The sequence below is a fragment of the Muntiacus reevesi genome, chromosome 1 (assembly GCF_963930625.1).
Source record: "Muntiacus reevesi chromosome 1, mMunRee1.1, whole genome shotgun sequence".
NCBI classification, from domain to species: Eukaryota; Metazoa; Chordata; class Mammalia; order Artiodactyla; family Cervidae; genus Muntiacus; species Muntiacus reevesi.
Window position 1 is genome coordinate 122,993,788 of NC_089249.1, and position 26,480 is coordinate 123,020,267.

At 32.7% G+C, this 26,480-nt stretch overlaps 1 protein-coding gene across 10 annotated transcripts in view; it reads right to left on the bottom strand.

Moving 5' to 3' along the window:
- Positions 1-1,486: 1,486 nt before the first annotated feature.
- The window catches only part of ADGRL2 (adhesion G protein-coupled receptor L2), a 203,017-nt gene continuing 178,023 nt past the window's right edge, over positions 1,487-26,480 (bottom strand). For 6 of the 10 annotated variants that reach the window (XM_065910337.1, XM_065910346.1, XM_065910309.1 and 3 more), the window contains exons 12-20: positions 25,405-25,578; positions 24,256-24,465; positions 23,160-23,380; positions 21,750-21,816; positions 13,395-13,486; positions 11,413-11,581; positions 8,704-8,832; positions 8,057-8,153; positions 1,487-2,918 (exon numbers count right to left, since the gene is read on the bottom strand). In XM_065910337.1, coding sequence (XP_065766409.1) covers positions 2,164-2,918; positions 8,057-8,153; positions 8,704-8,832; positions 11,413-11,581; positions 13,395-13,486; positions 21,750-21,816; positions 23,160-23,380; positions 24,256-24,465; positions 25,405-25,578 — 1,914 coding nt within the window. In that variant the 3' untranslated portion in view covers positions 1,487-2,163. Of the gene's footprint in view, positions 2,919-5,925; positions 6,008-6,244; positions 6,374-8,056; positions 8,154-8,703; positions 8,833-11,412; positions 11,582-13,394; positions 13,487-21,749; positions 21,817-23,159; positions 23,381-24,255; positions 24,466-25,404; positions 25,579-26,480 lie in introns of all 10 variants that reach the window. The other 4 variants (XM_065910378.1, XM_065910354.1, XM_065910362.1 and 1 more) reach the window with 4 other exon arrangements.

Consider the following 26,480-nt stretch of genomic DNA (forward strand, 5'->3'; position numbering starts at 1 on the left):
TAAAATGCTTGATTATATAATGTCCTCTTCTAGCAGATAAAGGTTTATAAATTCCTGCAGAATTTTACCCAAGGAAATATGAATACCCTTCTCAGAGGACAGTTAAATCTGTTTGAATATTAACATAATTTTTATGGTCAATTTCCAACTTGTTAGGAATTAACCATATGTGAATACAGTCCTCCATTGTGACCCTACTAAATGTTGATAATATTTTATTACATAGTATCTACCTTACTACATTCACATTTAGATAAGTATGCTTTAAAATGTTTTTCTTATTACTCTTTAAATAGGCATGACTAAGCGTGTCCACATGAAATAAAGTGATTTCTAACTTGGTGGAAGCACTTGAGAGAACCAATAAACTTTACAAGAATTTGGTATAAATGCTGATGATGTAGACAGGAAAAATCTATTTGTTGAGATTCAATTATATGATTTTTGAACCTTCCCATGATAAAAAACATCGTCATCCGTAGCTGCCTATAGGAATACTTATAATCTTCAAACTCTAAAAGTATTTTTTAGAATTTTCTTCTCAATACTGATGAAAAGTTTTTTTTTAGATTTGGAGAATTTCCAATGCATCTACTTTTTTTTCATTTTTATTTGTTTTGGCTCTGTTGCAATGCAACAAACACAAGTACTTTCAGTATACTTCCCTATTGAAACCTATCTGCCAGATTTTGTGCACTGGTAATTGGCAATTAGAATACAAATATATTCTTTTCAGCATATAGAACCATCAGGCAGCTGAAGTGTATTCTTTTACATATTCGTGGGTTATACTGTGAAAGGACCTAGTATACCCAAGGTGAGCTGGGTGGCAAAGTAGCCATGCATTAAAGCCAATTATATGTCATACATAAAAGTGCACGTTAACTACTTGAAAAAATTCACATTTATTTACTGTCAAACCGTGTTAAACTTTACACTGGGTTATTAGTGATGGGCTCATTATTAACAGGTTTACACAAAGGGACGAAAAGAAAGGCAGAATTTGGCTGAAACAATTTACATTTCATTAGAACTTTATCATAAAATAAATTAATTACTAAATATAGGCAGAAGGAATATGGAAGAGTAATATTTATGTTTTATTTCATTTTTTAAAAAAGAATAGGCACCTTTTGTTCACTAGAAAGTTTGTGAGAAGTGCCCAGTGCCCTCGCTGCCCCCTGTTCAAGAACAAACAGGGGTGACACAACCTTTTCTAGATTTCACCACATTTGTGCAAGGCATGGCATAACTGGCTTCAAAGAGTTTTCCCCCCATAAAACACGCTCTTTTGGCAATAAGAAATTTAAATGTAAGAACAAGGACTAACATGTCAAAGCAGAACACTGTATACAGTGGAAAATAAGTGAAAATGGGTAGAACTTACCATGACAAAGTGTAAGAAAAAACACTTCATAACATATGTGCAACCAAGAGCTTTTCACAATATTTTCTTCAAACTCTTTAAAATTATTTTTAATGACAATTCTATTTCAGTTGGACACAAATGTATTTATTTTACCCTAGCAATAGAACAAAATATAATTTCTTTAGCCATTTTTGAAGAGTTCATTGTACAGTTGAGGAAACATATGAAATAAGGCCTGTGGCTTGATTGCTAGTGGTTAAACATGTTTTCAATCTTTGCCTTAATGTAAAAGGTTTGCAGTCAACTGCAAACTGCTGCAGAATATCTCTCCTGCTTTTCCAAGTCTTGTCAGGAACAGTAAGGTACAGTAAATTTGTCCCACAGGATTTTAAAGCCTACGTCTTGTATATAATACAATGCAGGCCTACAAAAATGGTGCAGCCATATTTACAAATTTAGTTCACAAACTGCTGCAGTAAAATGGCTGGAAAGTTCTGTTTTGTTTGTTTCACAATTTCTCTAAACAGCAGCAGAATCTTAAAATACCTGGTTGGCATCTCTTTTCTTTGTAACAAATAATTCATTTTAGTATACTCTGTGTATATACAAAGTTTTTTTACGTTTTATAAAAATTCACAGAACTGCAAGGTTCAGTCATCTTTTTTTTACACTGGAGAACCACAGGTCAACAGGGCCATCTCTTCAAGCGGAGTTTCAGGGAGCTGCAAAGGGCCAGTGGAGTCTGTCTGCATTCACTACTTGCGTGTGGCCTCTGGAATTCCCTGGTGGCACTATTAGAGACTTGTCACCAGCTGCATTTGCCCTTCTCTGACGTCTCCTTCTGGAATACACCCTTCCTTGTTAATGGGGATTATGTACCCATCGCTATTGCCCCTGCTGATCTGGTAGCACATCTGAAGGTGGTGGCCAGCTCCAAGGTTTGGCATGCTCTTATAGTAGATGTCCTCGTTCTCACTCCTCCGGGACGGAGACAGGTCTTCTTCCATGTCGGGGCTGCTCTCCTGATAGGGAGAGTCTCTAAGGTTGGGCATGCTTGTGTACAGAGAGTCTCTGTTGGGGGACTGGAGATGGTCCTCAGCCTCGGCTGTCAGCTGGGACACGTAGCTGTCAGTCCCCTCGGGCTTTGCTTTCTTCTGGGGCTGGTACAGAAGGGAGTGAGTCCTCTGAGGGATGAGCGGGGCCTCGAGCTCTTTGTGATGGAGCTCCAGTCCAGGATTGTCACCATGCATTAGAGACGAGGCGTCTGCCACGATAGCGTCGTCTTCGCTGCTGCTCCCTCCAATCACAGGCTTGACTGGCAGTGTGAGCTCGAGGTTGTGAGCCTTGCTGCCGCCCCGCAGGTTGTTGTGCACTAATTCTGAAATGATCATCTTCTCAAAAGCGGCATCATTCAGACTTAGTCCACAGTCCACAACCTGCACGCTGTCATTATAGTCCCCCTTGCGCAGTGAGTAGCTGTTGTTAAAATTACCATTTAGCGGTAGAGTATCCATGGCACTTGTATCCCTGGCATTGTTCAGTGAATGTCCTGAAACAGAAAAGGGAGGGGTCCCATTACTGTGTCTGTTCCTGATGAGAGGATCGTTACTTCTTTAGAACAAAACTTTTTAATGTCGTTCAGGACAAAGTTGTATTCGAAAGCTAACACTTGGAAAGTGTCAGGCTTTCCCGCGTTCCCAACTGTAAACAGTTGCAACCCCTTAGATAACAGGAACAAGTGTGAAAAAATAATACTGTTTTCTGGGGAGGGAAGAGGGCATACAGAATGTTGATTTATCAATTTTGAGGAGACAGTATTTATCAATTGAGTTTTGGTCAAATCTCTGACACTCTTACAAAGAAGACTTCACTCCATGCCCTTGCATAGTTAATGCAAAGCAATTCATTACTGACATTTACATTTTAAAGTACGAGACTATGGTTTATAAAAATAAAATTAACAGAATTTGTCCTAAACAACACTAAATTAAAAGGGAATAAGTCACATACAAAAACTGAAGGCAAATGTACAACATAAACCCACAAAACTGGCAAGCAACTCTTTAAACAACATTCTAACATTTCCTTTTTCTGGAGATGAAATAAAAAAAAAAAAAAATGAAAAAATGGACAGACACAAAGAATTCATGTTTAACAAAGATAGCCATCTCTCACACTGACTGGACCAGGGGCCCACAAGCACCATCCAACAACACGATAGACAGCAGGTGGAATGACTCACTTTGGACAACTCACATCATGTCTGTCTGCTCAGGCTATCTGGCCTAAGAGTAGCTGATATATAAAAAAAAGTAAAATGATTTATTGTAACATGATGAAGAATTTCTAAGCTTCTCAGCAACTTAGTCAGAGCAAGGGTTCAACAAATTAGATTACCAGCAATAGCAGCCTTTTGCTTTTTCATTGAATATTTCTTATGATTTTGAACTTTCGTTTTGGTACTAATACTCTAATAGCAATGGCCCCAGGCTTCTAATGGTCAAAGTTTGCCTGCAGCCCTGCAGTTTGCATCAGTCACAGTGACAGCTTCTAATGAACCAGCAGAGTCTACTATACGAGACTGGCCCACAGACGCCATGGGCATGGAGGTTAAACGTAGAAATGTTAGGAGATTTCTTAAATATGGGTCACAGAAATTAAACCAAGGATAAGTATTAACTGTGGAATGGGAAAAGGGTGTCAGCCTTGGCTAATACATTTTTATTTCTAAAGGAATGAAAGATTGGATACATCTGCTGAAGATATGAAAAGAGGTTTAGGAGGAAAAAAAATATGGTAACATGCTCTCTGTGTATTTTTCTACAGACACATAAACATGTAAACTAAGACATCACAGTGCTTCTCAGGCAGATGAAAAAAAAAGTTTTAGAGAAAATTAAATGGTCTGTACCATGGAAAGTTAGGTTATTCATTCTCAAAATCCTAGAGAAAAAAATCACTTGTCTACAGATAGGTCTGGAAAAAAAAAGAATGAAATGATGTTATTGAAATGAAACTGACCACTGTGAGGCTGCTGCATTGTATGCAAGGCTTGGAGGAGTTTAGGAAAAATAATTAATTCTTGGAAAAAATAGGAAATTTCCCTTTTTAGTGCTCACTCCATTTATAAAGCTGCAGATTATCCTAGAAAACTCAATGTCACAACCAATAAATAACTCATAATTGCTCAATTAATTATCATTAGCAGAAAATAAGAAAATAGGAAGGATCATATTGTTGATTCATGCTATTTTAAAAATTCTGATCCAACTTCTACTTTTGAAAAATTGACAATTCGGTACGTATTATGCTCCGTGGCACATATAACAAAATGAAGTAATGATAGTTCTTTGCAAGGCTTCCTTCAGCCTGGTTGACATGATTCACTAGCTTTATAAATTCATATATGTGCCACAAATTTTAGAAGATCTATTACTAGGAAGCATTTGATGTTTTAAATTACAGTGACTCGGGGATCGGTTGCTAGCATTTGTTTCCTCCATAGAGGTATGATCTTGTCATTTTTCTTTCTTTGTATTGTTGTTTAATAAATATAAGAATATATACTGGATAATCCAAAAGGTGTTTTCTATGATATACTGCAGATCTAAGCACATCTTTGGCTGGTTTTGAAGAGGCAACTTTTTCTGCCCAAGTTCAGGTAATTCACTGGAAGACTTTCCACAGCCTGTAGCAAGATTACTGTGGGAATGCAGAAATGATAAGTCAATTATTCAGCATTCGGGTTGACAGTACCTCAGGCTTTAAGAAGCAAATTATTTCAGCATTGCATGTACTTAAGTATGAACAGCATTTGCTACAGACCTCTATTACTGACAAAAGGCAGTACATGTAAATGTACTGTTTGAATTTGGAAACATGTGAGTTGCAAATTGTGAACCACTTGCCCGCTGAGTCTACTTCATGACTGCTACTTATGTTTTAATTGTGCCGGTTAAAAATCATGCTGAAAAAATTTACATTTGATAGGCAAAGTTAAGTTTTACTCCCATACTTGTCTCTCTGTAGGTTGCTAGAGGAAAGCATAAGGAAAGTAAGAAAAACAAGAGAATGAAAAGAGAAGCTGCAGTTACGTTAAAAAAGAATTTCAAGAAAAAAATGGAAACGAAGTTCTGTGTTTAATTTAGTGGCAAATATCAATTACAAATAAAGATTATATGCTAATAGTAATTATGTAATAACTTTCACCAAAATCTTGCAAATTCTGTTAATATTAAATATATTTTTACAATAAATAAGTTATTAGAAAACATAATAAAATACAGGATGGGTTAGTGACAATCTCTCCTCCTCCCCCCAAAATAACTACAGATAGAAACTAACTAATATTAACTCTATTCTCAAAGTTTTTTAAGACAAAAAGAAAAACTACCATAAAGCTGCACTATACTATAGTTTGGTTAGATTGATAATGCTGGATGCAGTTTTCTATACCCAGGCATCCAAATTATCTTTATTAGCTAAGTCATGCCAGAAACAAACTCTGTCAGCAAGCTTTAGAGTCAACTGAATAGTATATTACATAGATAGGATACCTCTAAATGATATAAATCTTGAAGATGGGCTCTCGGACCATGTGATGTCAGTCCTGTAATAATATATTAAGATTTATGCCACCTGTGTCAAAAACATGGATAATTATTTATAAATACTATCACGACTGAATTTTTACTATACTATAATATAGTGCAGTTTTAGAAGCCTGGCATGGGCAATACCATAGTTCTTTTTAACTGAGAAATTAAGGATATAATAATAAATATATGGCAACTTGAGTATTCTAGAAAAAGGGTAAAGATCAGAGCTCTGTTTGGCAGCAAAGAAAGGTAGTTGTATTCGTAAGTATAAGCACACCTGGTGAGTTAAACACGGGAGCTGAAGGGGCATTACATACAACTGTTTCAGCGAGCAATGTGTTATAGGGGTTGTTAGTGCCGTGGGGTCGAAGAAGAGGGTTTGTTAGTAGGTAATTGCCAGTCATTCCTAAAGCAAAGAAACAGAAAAAAATACATCAGTTCTCTTGTCTTAGTGTTACAGTTGCAGTAAAGTACTTTTTGTATTCATCAAGGGTAGTGGATAAGTTGGCAAAGGAAAATCTGCTGAAATTCTCTGACTGTATTTGAACTACTAATTTGAAGGAGAAAGGGGAGAGGAAAGTTAAATTTCAATAATTCACAGGTGCTTTCTAAGTCCCCCAAGTAAACACCTGCTGAGGATGACATTTACTAATTTATACAAAATCACTGTTAAACAAAAATGGCAATTAAATGCACAGAGATCAACATTATGTTTCGAGATGTTACTGCTTAATATTAAAAACCTAACCACTGAAGCCCAGAAGAGGGAATCTCAAACTTTCAGGATTTACAGGTGTGGGATTATCCCTCATGAAAACATCTGTGTTAATACCAACTTTGATACAAGCAGGAGGAAAAACAACTTTCACAAACACGTAAAAAGTATGACGCATTGCACCAAGCTTCTCTTAGTAAATGCAAGAGCACACATGCTGAGGGGAAAAAAAGAGACTGCGTATAATGAATTATTAGACCATTCACCGACTCTATGTAACAAGACTTTTCCGTCTATGATCTTATTTGCCAGGTTTCAAAAATGAATCATTGAATAATTCATTTCCTTTTTGACAGTCATCTTAACAGAATTAGGTAAAACATCAGAGCAATGGAATAAACACACATTTCACTCATTCTAATTGACAAATTACAAACCTTTCAATACTTATCAAACATATGTTTTGCATAGCTAATGTAATTTGGCTAAAAATATTTTAAAATTCAAGTTGGTTTTGATGCCATACATATGCTTTTTTCATTTTAAAACAGAATCTCATCAGAACAATGCCAACAATGAAAAACGTTTTTAATATTCCATTGTGATAAAATATATTACATTATAACAGTACATCAAAACTGAAATTATTTGATAAATTACCGTTCTAAGAACATATAAAATGATTTTTTTCATAATAAATTGAAATTTACTAAGCTTGTACTCAGGAATATGTGTCTGTAGATGCACTTGTCCTTATCTTGCTAAGTTATTTTATTTGCCATATTAATTTGTTAGAATTATACTGATTATGTGATGAGTATAACTGTAGACACATTAAAAATAATGATTCAAATGTAAAAGTTACTTTGTAAGTTCTCACATATTTAAATTATTTATGAAGAGTTACTATAAATGTTTTTAACATTTACTTTTTGAAAGAAATATAAAAACAGAAGAATTTTACAAATAAGATTTTTTACCTCAAAACTGGCACTGTTTAATGTGAGCAGTAGTTATTCTAATTATATTAATTTTTTGAGAAGAAAATTTTCATAAATGTACATTTAGAAAGGAATAATTTGTATCTCTAGGAACATATTTTAATCTGTGGCAAAGTATGTTCTCAGAAATTACATTTTCCAGCCTTACTCTATTAATGTGGAGTTTGAAATTATACTTTTTGCATTACATTATTGAATAAAAAGAATTTATATGTACTTTAATAAAGGATAAAAGATGACTCAACAGGTTTAAGAAAGAGCTTATGCTATAAACTCATTTGAGAGAAAAAGTCAGTGTTTCCTCTAGAAATATTGTAAATTGGCAAAAGGCACAGAATTTATATAGTAAACTCAAATTTTCCTAGTAACTGACCTTGATTAAGTGTTGAAGTGCTATTGATGTCACCTGAGATAAAAGAAGATTCAGATTGTTTTCTCACAGTGTCATTCCACATCCTTCTTATACGACTCTATTAACATAAAATAGCAAGACACATGTTATGTTAGCTTTCCCAAGCTTACCTCACAGTAAAGAAACACAAAGATTTACCTTAAACAATCTGTGTAGGGACGATCTTTTGACTTAAAAAAAAAAAGTGTATTGATTCTGTTCTTAAACTAAGGAAGCCTATACTGCTGTGTTTCTTCTTTATTAAGGAGTATTTAATCTTCTAATCTTAAAGAAATGTTCAATTATCACCTTTTTTTAAAGTGGAGATGATGGTTGACTAACAAATGTTTATTGAATGCTCCCTGAGTCCTATATTATGTGAGCTTAGGATACCAAACTATTATGACATACTTCTTAAAGAAGTATAGCTCTCGAAAAAGGATGTTTATACCTAAAGAAACATCTTGCAGAAATATTTAAGAAGATATTAAAACCAAAAAACTAAGAGGGCAAGTATTTGCTACCTAGATATTATACTGAGAAGACAATTAGTGCATCTGAACAGAACATGTCTCAGAAGGCATTCTATAGAGAAGGTTAATTAAAGATGCTGTCAAAGTCTCTGTTACCTGTGTGCCAGAGGAATAGCGGGCACTGGTTCTGGTGGTGGATGCCTTCACCGAGCTGTGGGGACTCTCAGTCGGGAGGCCACCGCAGCAGTATGAATGTCTGAAGCACTTGCCATATTCTTTTCGTACCTGCATGGAATAACCACGAGACCAGGGGATTAATATAAACATACTTGCTCCTCTTGCTCTCTAATTAAATGAGAAGAGGAGGTGAAAAGTTCCACTAACCCTTTTCCATGGAGATTACAAAATCAAATTCAATTGAATTGGTAATCGGAAAAACACCCCTGTCCACTAGACAGTTCAGTCGGATTTTAAAGTGTGATATAACATGTAGAAATATGCTTTCTATTCTGTTATTATTGTACAAATGTAATTAATACAATGGTAATATTTTAAAAGCCTTATTCTAGCAATAGCCTTAGTCAACCCAATTTTCTATCTCATGCCAAGAAAATAGGATAAAAATTTAGTATTTTCCTTGCTTAATTACATTTAACCACTTGTAATTCAGTCATTTAAGTTTCATATGCTTTATGTCCTCTTAGGTAGGTCAACACATAAACTTCTTTTACTGGATTGCACAGTGCTGTGGGTAACTTCTTTATAATGAAAGACTGCATTGGCACAAGAATAAAGGGGAAATAATGTCCTTTAATACATATGCCATTAATTAGGATGGAATGTTTTCTTCATTTTCTGATGTGTCTAGCTCTAACACTTAGTGTAGAGTCTGAGATGCTTATTCACTTCATTAGCACATAAGGGAACTATTTATGCAATTTCCATTCACATTAATGAATTACCCACGTAATTTCCCTTTTCCCCTGAAGCTTGGATATATGCATAGATAGAAAAGGTCTTAGGCCTAAATGAAAGACTACAGTTTAAAAAGTGGAGTCCAAGCAATGCTAAATAATAGGGCCCCACTTAGGTGGTCAATAATTGGGAGGAGTGGGGGATATTTCTGGATTCTGTGCAGCTATATCTTGGCATACAAATATGCTTCATGTAGCTAACAGCCAGACTTTGAAATTACAGGGAGGAAGGATGAAAGGCTGCACATGAAATTATTTTTTTCTAGTAGGTTTCAAAAAACATTCAAAGCCCCCTGACAACCCTCTACACCCCCTCCCTGCAGATCATAGTTCTATGACCACTATCACTGCAAAGACCAAAACTCTTGACACTTATTCCTTGGGAAATTAGAGAATTAAAGTCACTAATGACCTTTAAAATCTAAGTGCACTTGCATTTTCATTCTTTTAGCTTTATTTAATTATAGCTATTAGAACAAATAACAATGTGGTTGAACTTTCAAAGTATTTTCTTTGTCTAAATATACTCACTCAAGCAGTTAGAACCATGATTTTAACTAAATCATCTTATATTATATTCTAACAACTCATCATGGCAATATCCAGTATGACGTATCCAAGACTAAGTAGAACTTGTTCAAATGAAGTGAAACACAATAACTTAAAGAGATAATTGTCAATTAACAGGCACAGCAAGATCTCTGCAAAATTAATACACAAACCCTATGAGGAAATAATGACGATGTCATTCTTTTTCTGCTAAGTTTATGCTTTATCAAAAACATCTGACAGAAGTTATGAATATGTGATCATCTGCATGTATATAACCTACTCATCTATGTAGAAAATATATAAAAGCCAAAGTAATTACAAGGTCATACCTGTATAATATTCAGGAAGTTAAAGTTCAGTGTTATTAAATAAGACATGATACATCAAAAAAATTTTTGCACATTTAATGGCTATTAACTGCTCTGAAATGCTATATAACCAAGACAATGGCAATCACAATGGTATTTTATCCAAATAATACCCTCTGATGTTGGTTTTGCCTAATGCCTATATTGCTATGAATGTACATTATCTGTCAGTATTGCACATTCCACTGTCATTATCTCAAAATTATAGCTTATTCTGAACTGATGGAAGTAACAACACTATCATCTTGTCAGGACTGAAAACTTAATAGTTTTCACTTTCACAATTCTATTTCTCTGTTCAATTTAGTGACCAACTAGTAATAACAGAATAAAAAGACTACATTAGATATGCAGACAGGGAAAGGATGATACCTAGTGAAAGGCATGGAAATTTTAAACTTAAATGGCAGCTAGTTTATTCTCTTAGGTTTACATCTTACAATAGATTAAAATTTTTCACCTGCAACTTTAATTTTTGAATCATTTTTGCTGACTCCACTTAACATTAAATCAGAACAAAATAATAAGATGGGAAATATGAAATTATTGGGTTTTAAATTCTTTCAAAATTACTCAAAAGGCAACATTAATATTCATACTTATGTATCTTATGCTTTTAAAATTTATGCCATTTAACCTTATACTCAATTTTTGTTTTGAACTACTGTATTCCTTATACTGAGAAAGAACAAGATTATTTAAATTTTTCTTTATCTTATATACCCTCTGCACAAAGCATTTTTGTAGACTTCAAAGAAAAAATCTTACAAGTATCTAGTTTATAATATAGCCAAATTGAGATTCAAGAGATGACTGGTGTTGACATATCTTATATGTGAAGCCTGAACCTCCTGACTTGCACTACAATTAATTTATGAGTAAAATATGATGCTATTAATAATATGTTAGTGGTAACTTAAAATCTCTATTAAATGTATTATTTTCAAATCACAGAACAAGTTTTCACTTACTTTCTTTTGGAGAGCACAGTGAAAGATGAAAATGAACACTCCCTGGAAAGCATTAAAGATGGTGAAGAGATATGCCATCACAATAGTCTCCTCATTAATAAAAAGCAACCCGAATGACCAGGTTAGGCCAAGAAGACATAGAAGAGCAAACGCACCAAGCACCCAAGACCTGAAAAATAAAGTGAATTTTATTAACAGATTCAATGAGAGAACAACACATATCACACTAAAATATTAGCATATCATTAGTAGCAGTTGACTTTCTCTATGTTCATATTCAAATTCAACAGCATTTTGGCTTTAACCTTTCATTGATTAAAGAAAAAACAATAGCATTTAGTACTGCAGTCTCCAGTGAAAACAGCAACAGCAGGTATGACCTTTTCTTATTCAGAATAAATAAGTATGAAAACTATATTAAAATACAAGATGTAAATTAACCCCCATGACTCTATTGTCTTTTATGTGCATTGTGGTAAAAGAAATTAAGGTGTCCTTAATTAGTTTACTCCTATATTTTTATTCCTGTGGTGCACTCATGACACTGAATAATGTGACACATACAGAAAGGTTAAATGGCAGATAATTACTTAACACCTGAACTTCAGATTCTAGGAAACTAATCTTAGGTGAACCTAAGGTTTTATAACTAAAGCATGAAGAAGCCTAGCTGAAATGGGACAAAAACATGAGAACAACTTCAAAATAAAATAATTTTGGAGAGATTTCATCATGAATAGCTTAAGGTAAAAAGAACTGTAGAAAATAGGACGGAATGAAAGGATTTAAAGTCAGTGCATTCCATGTCTAACTAATGATCTTACTTGATAAATGGCTTATTATCTTCATAGCTAGAAAGCATTATAAGCAGAAAAGAGAAACAAAATTATTAGACAGAATTAAAATAGAAAGTAATAAGAAAGCATTTATATATTTTATAAAATTAGTCAAAATTAAGAAAGTCAAAATGCAGAGGCAAGCAATTAAAAAAATAAAGGCATATTATAGTTTAAAATACTCTAGCAAATAAGATATTCCAAAATAATTTAAAAATTAAGGGCAATTCATGATATTGACGGATTTGTAAAAATATAAATCATGCCATAAATTTGTTAATGTAGCATTCTACCTTACCCAGGTAAGTCCGTATTATAGTAGCCATCACAAACACGGTAATTACTGGTGTAGATGAGAAGACAGAAAGAGGAAAAGGAAGAAAAGAGAGAGATGCTAAAGATTAGCTCTCTCTCTTACCATGCAACATGCAATGAAGCTGGCACTAACCTATCTAAAACATCTAATTTAAAAAAAATTACCTTTACTATAAAATCTGCCATTTTTAACATTTAAAATATTTTCTACACCCCATTATAACCAACTTGAACAATATCTCCTCAGATTTTAAATTAACTCATATTTTAAAAAATAACTGAAAACTCTATCAATTTTTTTCAACAGCTATCGATTTTTTGTAATTGGATAGCACTTTTTCCATTGATATTTCGGTTTTTTCAACCCTGAATTAAAGTAAACATTTATTTAATTATCATGAAAACAACAGATAATCTCCAAGTTAACAATAGTAATGGAGCAAATTCTCTTAGGAAAACAGGATTAGAAGTAGAAACTGCTCAGAATCCTTAAATCAAAAAGTCATTTAACAGAACAAACTTAATATAATCATATCAGTCATGCAAACAGGAACATCATTTTGAACTGCATTTTAAATTTAAATGAGATTGCTAGTTTATGGAATTTCCATAAAGGCACTAAAACAGTTTTTTGGCTCTAGATCATGACAGAAATTATTATCTAATTTCTGACCATTGTCTGTGACATGGTAACAGTGAGATTCAAACTTGATCAGTAAAATTTCATTCTGAATAATTTCTACAGTTGAAAGATGGTATTCATGTATTCGCTGTGGAGAATATATTTCACTTAGTTTGTCAAGCACTAAAATTAAAATACAAAATACTTACTTAATGTTTTCCAACCTGCTAGAATCTGGTTTTAATGTGTTCGAGTGCTTCACCATTTTGCATAATGTGATCACCAGAAAGATAATATTTAGCTGTTACAACAAATAAAGAAAGAATTAGATAACTATGAGAAAAAGTTAAATACATTACTACAATATACTTAATGGGTTAATGCAGTTAAACATCAATAACATGAGTATATGGTAGACACTGACTCAGTTTTAGTTTACTTATCATTACTTATGCAACGATCAAGTTGAGTCTACACGAAAAATTTTCTGGCCATGTATGACTGATTTTTTTAATAGATCATTTGACATGAAATTGCAACCTCATTAAATAAGTATCATGTGGTGATGATTAAATAAATTAGAAAGCCTAGTGTCTTTAGCTAGAGGTACTCCAGGGCTAAACACCATCTAATGAAAATATGAAGTGAGTTCTTTACAAGGGGCATTTATATTATGCAGTTTATAATGGAAATATCTCTGAATTTGGGACCCTAAAACTTAGTTGAGAGTCTAGTTCTTGATTTTGGCTGATAAAATGAGGAAAATAAGATTTGAACAATCCTTTTGTAAGGTAATGTTTAAGGATCAAATGAGATAACTTATGAAATGTGGTCCCTGGTTATATAAACTAAGATATAACTTTTAAAAAATATAAATTTATTTGCTATTTAAGTGTTAAAGGACATCATTTCTTTTTTCCTGATGTCTCTACACTGAATGGAAGTAGGTAAATTCTAAAGAAAGTCTGTTTTGAGTCCCTCCAGACACTCAGTTATGCAACGATTACTAACTGGGGAAGATGGAACCTGACATGGAAGAACAGTATGGGGAATCAATTTGAATGAACTTCAGAAGAAAAAGGGGTGTGTTTTGACTGAGAAGAGTTAGGGATATGTGATTTCCATTTGCTTCTACGGAAGGCTGGCAGAATGCTGCATGGAGTGAAGGCAGTTCCATTTTTATGCTCCAAAAATAAAACTATGCTAAATTGCTATTGGGTTTTTTTTTTTTTTTTTTTGACATTTTATTTACTTCAGAATACTACTTTTAAAAAGACAAAATGAAGTTATTTTGTGAGCATTGTGATTAAGTGCAAGCACAAATGGTGTATTTAGAAATATGTAAAGAGAAAAGCAATTCCTTAGTGGTAAATAATCCACATAACTTTGTCACAGTAACATAGTTTTTACTGAGTCACAAAACCATCTGATAAAATGATAACACTATTTTACTCATACATCACTACTTCTGATTTTATAATTAGGAAAAATGATGTAAGGCAATAAAGAAAATTTTCAAGTCCTTTCTAATGAATTTAGGAACAGAGCAAAAGCTTTAATCTAAGCCATATATCAGTCCTTTTGTCTACTGCACCTTGTTATTTCTCTTAGATGTAGAATTTCCTCTTAAGGACTAAAATGAGGTTAATGGGAATAATTTGCAAGTGCTGGCAGATAGCATTCCATTGTTTGATGTTAATTACTTGAAGACAAAAGAAGCTCTTCACTTAAAAAAGCACTTAAAAATTAATTTCTTAAAATACTGGCCTAGAGAAAAAGTAAATAATTTTGTAAAAAAAAATTCTAGCTTTGTATTCTGGAGGTTATAAAGTCCAGTTAGTCATATATAAATAAAGGCTTACATTTTCAGGGATATTACAGTATCATGCATTTCATTCAACTAATATTTATTGACCTTACTGCTCTATATAAGAACATGCTTATTGTATTGTGGGTAAGACACAATTTATTGCCTTTGAGAAATTAGGGAGATTTTTCTGATAGTACAATAAATATTTAATTTGGTTTTTAAAGAATCATGGTACAGTTATCTCTATAATTTTTGTAAAGGCAAAATCAGCAATGTTTTTATTTTTTATTTTATATAACAGTAAGCCTTAACCAGGGCAATTTAGGAATGATTAAAAACAAGTACTCTACATATCCTAAAAACAAACAAACCAAAACCCATTTAAAGAAACAAACTGATTACAACTCTTAGGTAAGAATGGCTGCCTTAACAGCTTCAAAGTCAAAATCATTTAAACGTTTTGACCCTTCTTTTTGAACATCCTGATGAAACTATTTATTTATTACAAACTTCCAGACTTAGGGTTGCCCCTCCACTCTAACACTTTTTCTTAAATAATTTTCTAAAGCACAAAGGGCCACAGTTTGGAGCTAATTATTTTCTAAGCATATTAATTATCCCCTCAGGAATAAAATAGTAGTATATTTAAGGAAAGAAAATATATTGTTTCGAGAGAACAGCGTCGAAACATGCATATTATCTAGGGTGAAACAGATCACCAGCCCAGGTTGGATGCATGAGACAAGTGCTCGGGCCTGGTGCACTGGGAAGACCCAGAGGGATCAGGTAGAGGGAGGTGGGAAGGGGGAACGGGATGGGGAATACATGTAAATCCATGGCTGATTCATGTCAATGTATGACAAAAACCACTACAATATTGTAAAGTAATTAGCCTCCAACTAATAAAAATAAATGGAAAAAAACAAAGAAAAGATATTATCCACTGTCATGTCAAAACTACTAATACAAGGAAAGAAAAGAATGTGAATGTGAAAAAATATGGATGTATCAAGTATTATGCCATAAAAAGAAAACGAGTAGAAAATGTGAAATTGTGGGGGTGAGTCCATTCAAACATATTTTTCAATGAAGAAAAACCAAGCAAAAAAAAAAATCAGTTATTTAAGAACTAGCTCATTTTCTAATAAAATTGAAATAAAAATGAAGTGTACCTATGTAAAAATAGAGCTTAAATATGATACAAAGACATTTTTTTCTTGTTAAGATAGAACTAACCAATTTGGAACTGCCACAGAAAACATATTTCATTTTCTCCTTAAAAAACATCTCCCCTTCTTATCCCCTTCCCCTACTGAGGGTTTCTTAATGTATACATGTTCAGTGTTTCTTCCTAGCCGCAAACATGCACAAGACATAAAGTTCAGACAATACAGAAAATTACAGGGAAAAAGAAACAGCACCAAAAACCTATAATCCTATTCCAGAAGTGCGTGTGTGCTAAGTCGTTTCAGTTGTGTCCACCTCTGTGAGACCCCATGGACTGTAGCCCACCAGGCTCCTCTGTCTATGGGATTCTCCAGGCAAGAGTACTGGAGTGGATTGCCATGCCCTCCGCCAGGGGCTCTTCCTGACCCAAAGATTGAACCTGCATCTCTTAGGTCTCCTGCACGGGCAGGTGGGTTCTTTACCTCTAGTGCCACCTGGGAAACCCAGTGAATTGATTACTTTACAAATTTGTGATGTTGAGTATATTGCCGAAGACTACGTAGCTGCTATTAATATAGTGTCAATGTTGAGATTCAATATACTGTCTTCTAGCTCCATGGCCAATCTTGTCAATAAAATAGGCCAGTTTATTCTGGTTCAGAAAATTAGGAATCTCCAGCAAAAAAAGGATATACTATACAAAGAGTTTTGTAAAGTTTTAAAAGGTTCCACTTCTCTAAAGAGTAATCTAATTACAAATCAATAAGAGATGATAAATGAATTGATATAGTATTAATATATAAAATTAATACATAAAATCTTGTATGAATGACATAAGAAGGTGTGCTTCTCAAATCATTCCCATTTGATGGACTTGCCATAATAACCAATTCTCCACTTTGCAAAACACTACCATCCATAATCAGCAAATGGCTAAAATGCCCACACACTATTCCTACTAGCCAAACTGTACATTGAATGGTTTTGTTTTCTTAAACCTGATTGTGCTAGTTATATGCACACACAGATAAATATCACACAAACCAATAAAATCCTAGTGGGGAAAAAAAAAACCTGTTGTTTCTAACATTTAAAATTGCTTCTAAAAGGTGTTCCTAAAGTGAGTCTATTTAAAAAAGAAAATCTAAAATCCTAGAAAAATAATCATAAAACCACAGTAGAATTCTTGTATCAGATTCTTTCACAAGTGCCTGTGAATTCTCTAATTTACAGAAACTGAAAAGAAAAATTTAGCCAAGTCACTAGTGTCAGGTTGCTAAGAAATTTAGTTAAATCTGACACTAATTTAATCTTTGAATTATGACGATACACAATTAATGAGGCAATGGTATCTTTAACAGGATATAATATCATTATTTTAAGACAAATTATGAAAAAAGACATGCAAGACTTATTGTGAATCATAGAAGCAAAAATGCTAAGTGTGAACTATTTTTCTTCAATGCCACATTAAAAATCACTAATATATATTATTTCTGAAAAAAAAGTCTACTATCTAAGAATTGAACATTTTAATACATTATCACCAAAGTACATGAGTGAAATATTTTCTGAAATTAAACAAAATATTTACTGAAGTATAAACAAATTTTTAAAATTTTGATTTAAAGTTCTCACATTTTCTCCAGTGTGTAAAACTGCAAATGCTAATTTTTAGTGTCATTGATAAAAATTGTTCCTATGATCTTTCTCAAGAGGCAAGGCATTCAAATAAGTCATAATTTTGTATAATAAGACATTTCAATAGATTTTTTTTTTCTTTTCTACTCTTATTCTTTTAAAATATAATTATGTGAATCAAAACAAGAAACAGAGGGGCAAAAAGAAACATCTCTGACAAAATCTGTTGTTCAAAACAGTCACCTGAAGACTGACAACCTTAGTTTCAAATGACATACTGAGTGTTTTCGTTTTAGCACTTTCCCTATGACATAAATGGCTATTTCCAGCCATATACCTTTGTGCTTTTTATTTTTCTGTTTAGAGTATGTGATTTCTTTCTGATTTATTTTCCTGTCTTTCTTATGCATTTAAGAAATGAAATCACAACCATCAATGAGGATTTCTCCCTTTTTCCACTGGAAGGCAGGCAAAAAGGATGAGAAGAATTGTCTTCACCATCCAACCACTATTGTTATCCCTTCAAGTCCAATGAAACCATTTTTTGACCTCATGTTCTTTTTCTTTCCAACATAAATGCTACTAAGTCTAAACACAGTATTTTGGGATAAGTTGAAAGGTGTTATGCATCAGTGAGAAACGAAAAAGATGGAGTTACAGCTATGTACATAAAGATTTGTCTACAGCTGGTATATACGTCACTAATCATTCACATAGAAGCCTCTAGTAAGTACAAGGTAAAAGAGTTGTGCTACATGTTTTATGTTAATTCACCAGCCTAAATGTCCATAATGAAGATTAAGTTTGGAGATGAAGCAACTCATCCAGGAATTAATCAGATTTTAGTTCTGCTCTCTCTGTGTGTGTACACTGGTAAATAGATAGGTATCTCTTAATGGAATTCTATGTGAAAGAGTGAAAGCAAATTGAAAAGAATTTCAGCTAAAAAGTGTTAAATTGCTAAACAGGGCATTTTCTCTTCTAATAATAAATAATACTCTCCTCCTTATCCCCCCAAAATAATTTCATAAATTACTGCTAAAACACTCTGCCAGTGTAATTTGCTGATAAAATTCATCACTACTTGATGATATAGCTTAGCTAATTCTCACTCACATTGATGATCATGAAAATACAAAGAAGTTTAAAGAAAGGAAAAGGTACCATAGATTACAGAAGTGCACGGTTTGTTTTAAAGCCATCCACCTGCTCAACTGAATCATATCCGTCTGAGCTTAGCAGCTTAAAATTCATTCCACAGCTTGCAGTGCTGACATGGATATGATAAGACAGAAGAACAGAAACACCACTCTGAAGTAACCTAACTGAACTGCACATGTTCTGACCCTTTTTGTCCTCCCTAGAGCTTTTGCTACCTAGCAAATGCAACTCTAAAACTGCACTTGTATCTCCAGATCTTTGCTGTTAGCCAAGCAGAAACCTATTTCTCCCCGGGACTAGCAGCCAGGGAGGTGTTCTCAGAGGAAGACTTCTAAATGAGTGTGTGAGCTGAACTCTTACTGAACTGAATTAATTATTAATGATGCAGATGGAGCTGTCCAAATGATAAGAACAGCTCCTGACGTGTCATGATCCAAGCTTTCATTAAACTATTTCAGGCATACTAATGGTTTCCCACTGCTCATTACTTACAAGCACTTTTCTCATAGATATAATAACTCTAGTGCCTGTAGGCAAGACATCCTATAGAAATACAGAAGTAGGAAGTTTTATCTCCTATAACATGTTTTTTTTTTCCTTCATTGAAAATGATTAAAAATGTACACTTATTTAATACTACTAAAGTTACATGATTTCAATTCAGAAAGCTGGAAATACAAAACTATGCTTTCTAGGAATATCAATATGTAATTTTTGTTACTCCTTAAAAGGGTAGTATACAATATAATTTATTTTGTGTAATTTGCTAAAGTGTGTCTGCACTGATTTTTAAATGACCTATATCACCATAAGGAGATATATATGTGTGTATATATATACACACACACATTAATACTAAACAAACATGTGCTGAAAAATCATATATCTCACTTTAGGTTACATTTGAGATAATGTTTTACACTTCAATACAATTCTTTGTCTTTCTATGTTGGGACGATTAGAGGGCAAAGCAATTGAAGGAGAATTACTCCAAGGATCTGTACTGTGATTGCTACCTGCTGTTTTGTTTTGTTTTTTAAGTTGAGAACACTGTTCCCCAAAGCCCTTCACATCTCAATATAAATGATTTGGTAGAAGATAATAATGACAAGGCTATAAAATAATAGTAGGCTCTCACTATAAATGGGCAACATAATAAAACATCCTTTACTTCTTTTCTTGCTGGAAGCTGAGGTTAAACGAACGTTAACTCCTTTTGCCATGTGAAAGGTTTTTTAATATTCTAAAGTCAGTATTTATCTTCTGATATTAAAAAAATGAAAAATAAAGAAAAACTGCAGTAGGACAGATGTATAGATCAAATATCCCTACAATGGTCTTTACAATTTTCAAGGTATCAATGTTTGGCCAACAGCTCAGGGAAAAAAGAAGCCTATGTCTTTGAGGACCACACCTCTTCAACTCAGTTGTTTGTCATTTAAATCAAGATAGGCTCAGGCTGTGTTAACTTAAGTAAACCAAGAACAAACACTGGGGCAATCATCTGGATTGAATAACTCTGATGAGAAATCAACTTTCCAAGGAACACTTGGGAGTGTTTCACCGGTGTGCTTACTATAGGCATTCATCTCAAATTTTCATTTTACTTTTATAAGTAACTGTATAAAATGATTTATTTTAATGACAAAAGTATATACACTTGAGATAGTTTTAAGTGTCCTTGAACTACTAAAATTTTTTCTTAATTTTATTAAAATACTAGTAACTGTCATTATACTACTACTAACCATAGGAAATATCTTAATAAGCTTACTGTGTCACTTTTTTATAGAAAAAACAACCTTAATAGAAATAAAAAGACATAGGTGATATATAAAGTTGATTATGCTTCATTTTCAATCTTACAATAGTCAGAAACCATTATTTATAACAGCATGATGTTAAAACGGAGTGAATAGCTTTTAAATACTGAAATCCAAATATTTTAGCTTTTATAAAAATTTCAACTATATTTCAAATATTTGATTAGCGATAATTTAAGTAAAAAAACCTAAAAGTCTTTTACTTAAGTTGTATTAAGTTCATTTTAAAACAAAATTTCTTGGAAACCAATATGTGCATTTGGTATTTTAAGTCTTAGAAAAATAATTTTATTTCTAATGAATTTAAAATTCATTTAGTATTATTTTTATTACTGTAAGCTTAAAAAAAAATAACTGTTTTGTCCCTTAAAAAGAATCTGGGTTTGGAATTTATTTAAAAGTACTAAATTACTAAGTAGAAATTATGATAATAAACATTAACCTAATTTTCTTTTACTTCTATAAAACATTTATTTAATTCATAAATGCTATACAGGCTTGGTGCAGAGCTAATACTATAGATTATGAAGACATAACTACCTAAACTAAACCTCTTAGTAAAAAACTTCACTAGTCAAAAACAGAATATGCTACACATTATTCCTTTCTAATTCTCAAACTACTTTCAAATCATACAATCTTAACATGGCTTTTATATATACATTTACATATATACATATATTAGATTATGACATCACATTTCTGCAAACTAAATTACAAATAAGAAAAAAAGTACTTCTTAAAAGAAAGAGGGTTTCCAGAAATAGTACTAATTAGCACGTATATAAACTCTCAATAACTATATCATAGGTAAAATATACATTATTTTCTTTTGTAAGCTAGACATGTTAATAAAATCTTTGCATGTATAGACAGATAAACAGTAAAAAAAATTATCCCTACTTCCATTGTACAGCTAAAACAGCAAAAATAAAAAGGAAAGAAAAGCAGAGTCTGCTTACCAGAATAATGAAGGTAACAGGTCCAATGAAACTCCATATAAAATAGTTATCAACATGAAGCCAGCAACTATTAGGAAAAGAAAAGAACATTAAGTGGATCCTCAACATCACAAGTAAGACAGAATTTTAAAAATCTAACAAGCAAAACTATCTTTACAGTTGCCTCTGAAAATTAATTTATCATGGACAAGAACAATTTTAATAATTGAGTTGGCTCTGACTTAAAGAGTAGTAATTATTTACCTCAAACTACTGTTCTTCATTTCAGGTTTTAAATTTGATAAAGACATACATAATTGTATTGGGAAAACAATAACCTCCCACCCCAATCCTGAAAAATTAAAACCTCTCAGTTTACTAAGAAAAACTTAAAACTCAGCATTCCAAATTGTCTCATTGTTCTAAAGTTCTTATCTTCAAAATGTGCCTTTCGGATCTACATCTGAGCTAAAATGCTTCACCCATCTGGAACACAAAGGGTAAGAAAAAAATAAGTGCTCAGATGTAATGTTTGTTGTAAAACAGTATATCACAAATATAACACCTCAATTGGGAGTGGATGGATACTCCCAATTGGGTAGGGAAAGTTGATAGGGAAAAGAAAAATCCAAGCAGAGAATTCATACATTATTAGAGTAAATGATGCATAAACTTATTAGGACAGATTTTACTTAGCAGTTCATTCTTCATACAACATTGAATCCCCAACGACTTTCTTTTGTCTTTCATCATCTGTGTAGTCAAAAAGCTTTCTTTAGTCCAAAGAATCTTTATATAACTAATTTTATCAAAGGAAAAAATAAACAGAATTGGAAGGCAAATTCATGCCTCTAGCAAACAAAATCCTTAGAAACATGGCTATGTCTACCTTCTGTCACTTTCCATAAATATCTGTATTTTTTTTTTATAAATGAATGACAGTCACTTATTTTAATCCTTTCAAACTGCCTGATAAAATATTATCAAAGTAAAACATATGGGATGGAATGTGGTACTGTCACAATTCAAAACAAGAGTTAGCTAGAGGGTCGGCTGCACAAAGAGAGCTAATGAAGCATTAGCTTAAAAACTGAGTAGTTAAACCTGTCAGATGCTTTAAGTTCAGAAGAATTTCTTGCTTAATATCTTTCTAAGGCTAAAAAGTTATTTACTTTTTCAATTTGTTTCAGGTCAATCTTTTGTGTTAAAAAGAAAGTCCATAATTTAGAATCTGCCTCACCAGAGTACAAATCCTCTGAACCTAGAAAATTACAAAAGACTTGATTGTAATTTGTGCACGGCATGCCCATTCTCTTACCAATAAAGCTTTCAGATGCTATTTTAGTCTGTCAGGGACCCTCACTGACAGCTAACAGGCTTTAAAAAAAATTATTCACTGGAAAAACACTCAGGTCACTTGCAATTACTTACGCTTTTTCTGTTCCATAGCTCTTATAGTCAATAGCAGCTGAAACCCCAACCACTGTGGCAGGAAACAAGTAACCGGCAACATAGTAGTATTTCTTTCTTGAATATTCACTTTCAAAGACTTCAACCAACATTAGATAGAGCTGAACACCTTCTAGACACATCCAAGCAAAAGCAGCCAAAAAGAAAAAGTGTAACAGTCCTGCAAATATTGGGCATGCAATCTATAAGGGAAAGAAGCAAAAACCCAAAAGGGAACATGTCAATATAAACAGACCACTCCAAAACTATACAGTATTTACTGATAGTGTCTTTAAGATATATTATTTAAATGACTGCTTCTTAAAAATCTTTTATTTTAATAAGTGAAAATACTGCTAAATATGACTCAATGCTTATGAAGTGTAATGCTAGATGTGCTAAAAATATAATCACTATAAGACATTTATATTTTTAGTAAAACTAAACGCAAATAAGAAAACATTTCTCTTCTGGAATTATATATTTTCAAATCTGAATATTCTATTTGTAGATAATTTGTTTTAAAAATCTTTAGAAAAATTGCTCACAAAAACATAAGTTCTACTTTTTTTCTATTATAGAATTTTAAAAATTTTGCTTTAATGGTAAATATACTAGCTCTAATTAGTTAACATTATTTTCCTGTCATATGTGGAGCATTCTCCAATTCATTCTATAGTGTAAAGCATTAACTAAGTTATCTTTCTTACATTGAGATCTCATGATAAAGAATAAATTGCTCAGATTATGAGGAAATGATCACTGGTCAGAATGACTAGGTAAACAAAATGAAAAATTTAATATTATCTTTTCATTTTAGTGTCCCCAGCATTCTTCTACTCAAATTACGTGTTTTATTAAAACCCAGAAAAATGCAACAGTACCTTGATATAAGAAATGAATTAACCCACAATATTACTTAATGATTGGGTTGTCTTTTATTACAAATTATCTTATAATATTGCCATGTCAACTATATTAAGTTATAAGGTCAAATATTAACAGCAGCGTATGTGAATAACTTGTTATAATAATAATTTTCAGAGATCCAAGGTCAACAAATGGAAGGGGTACTTACCATGTATTTTGTCTTATCAATGCCTATTAGGAAAATAAATTCAGCAATAAAAAGGTTGATACAAAGGTTCTTGTGAATAGTATTACGGTCACTCTGTAGACCACGGAAAAAGCAGAAAGTGAAGATGCAGATAGCCAGACAAACAAGGGAAATGACGATTCCCACCCAGGTGATGACTGTAAGGAGTAATTCATGAACTCCATCTTTGTACTGAAAATAAAAAAAATAAATATGAAGGACTTTAGTATTCTATGTTACATTAAATAAATATAATATGAGTTACACATGTGAGAGTTTGTCTTTTAATACTAAACTCTGAATATTCACATGTGTTCAAATGGGGCTCAATGCTAAAACAAATTTTTTTTCAATCATGTAACAGTTCAATACTATCTTATTGAATTTTATATTCAAAGAATGATCTATGAAAGTAGAAGATTCTACTTAGAAAATGACTGAAATTATTACTTAACATAAACACAGAAAACATTTTATAATAAAGACTACTTAGTTATTTAAAAATAATTGGCATTTTAATGAATTTCCAGACTAACAAATAAGTCATATTTTAAGTTTTAATTTTCTCCTTGAGATTTTATATACTAAGAGTTAAGTACATAGTAGATCTGAGAGTTTTCATGCTGTAGTTCTTAAAATATTTTTATCTTCTGGGTATTGTTCTCTTAATCAGAAGAAGAAATGAATTCTAAAATATCCCAGAAGTCTTTCTGATCTTTCAAAATCTGCAGTCTTATAGAGTGTGCAAAGTGCTTGGGAACTTACAGAAAAGTTTTGAAATGAGATTCAAACATTTAAGATGGGGAGGGCATGTTAATATTTAAACCCTCTGTCTCTTTTATATAATCTATTGTTGCTGTTAGCTTTTTAAATCCCTGATGCCTCTGCTTAACACCTGACCACAGGGGAAAAACTTAGAACAAGTCTATGAAGTACATGATTTTGAGAAGTAACAATAAATATAGTGTCCAAACTGCCTAAAATACATGGGCAGTGTAGAAACAATTAGAAATCCACATTTCTTTGTTTGCTTTTTAGTTACGATAAGCACCCAAAGAAGGGACAATTACACAAGCTGTTTTGAATCTCTGAGGTTTTTCTCTGCTACTAATTAGAAGTGCAAATACTTACTGCAATTTCCCTGTGGGCCATGAGAATTGCAAAATTGGTTAGGTGGCTGCATGCACACGTCGTACGAGTTTTATTAGTGTCAACCAGCTTGCAGCCCTGGGTAGACCAATATCCCATCATAGTTCTCTCCGAGTAGTTCCAGAAGGAGCAGTTTGCATTGAAATAATTGTCAGGCTGGGAAATAAAATGACAAGATAAAATTAGGATTTTATACTCTAAGATGGCAATAACAATTGTTTAATATGTGTAAAAGGTAATTTAGATTAAACTTTTGCATGTTTCGGACTATAAAGTTTTTCATCAGCAAAATTGTAGACTATGTTATACAAGGCAGATATCTAACTTAAAAGGGGCTTTATAGTCCGAAACACTCTAAAGTGTACTCTAAATTACCAAAGACCCATTTTACACAATTACAATTTCCATCTTCTGATTTTACATACTGATGGTACATCAGATTCATTTTTCTTTTCTGACAAAATTGGCTCTGATAAATTCTATATGGACCAAGTGTTTAAAAATCCATCTTGTTTTGGGCCCATTTTTGTTCTAAGGGACACAATAGAGATGATTCAAATCCTATAGTTAGTATGTCAAGGCTCTAAAGAGAGTGAAGCAAACTACAGAAAATATGAGAAGAAAACAGCCACACAAATGTATTGTTCTTTGCCAATTCTGGAGATTTACATAGCTATCTATGCCCACTTATTCACTCTACTATAACTACAGCCAAATTCTGCAGACAATCTTCCAACACAGTGCAATTATTTAACTACTAACTTGCATCCTAAGGTATAGCAGAGGAATCACATCTCTTCAATTTTATATTGTTAAAAAAACACTGCTTGATAATGTGTGTTAATATAATCAGTAAAACAAACCAAAAAGATCTGCCACATGAAAAAGGCAGAGTCCTAGTACTCTGTTATCATGCTGGTAAGGTAAGAGTTAATTTTCATTCTAAAACAAATTACAGGCATTTACATTTTCCTGTTGATTACTGAATTAGCTTTCATTAAGAATACATTTAAATTCTAATAATCACTGAACCCGGCTCATTTAATTTTATGTTCACA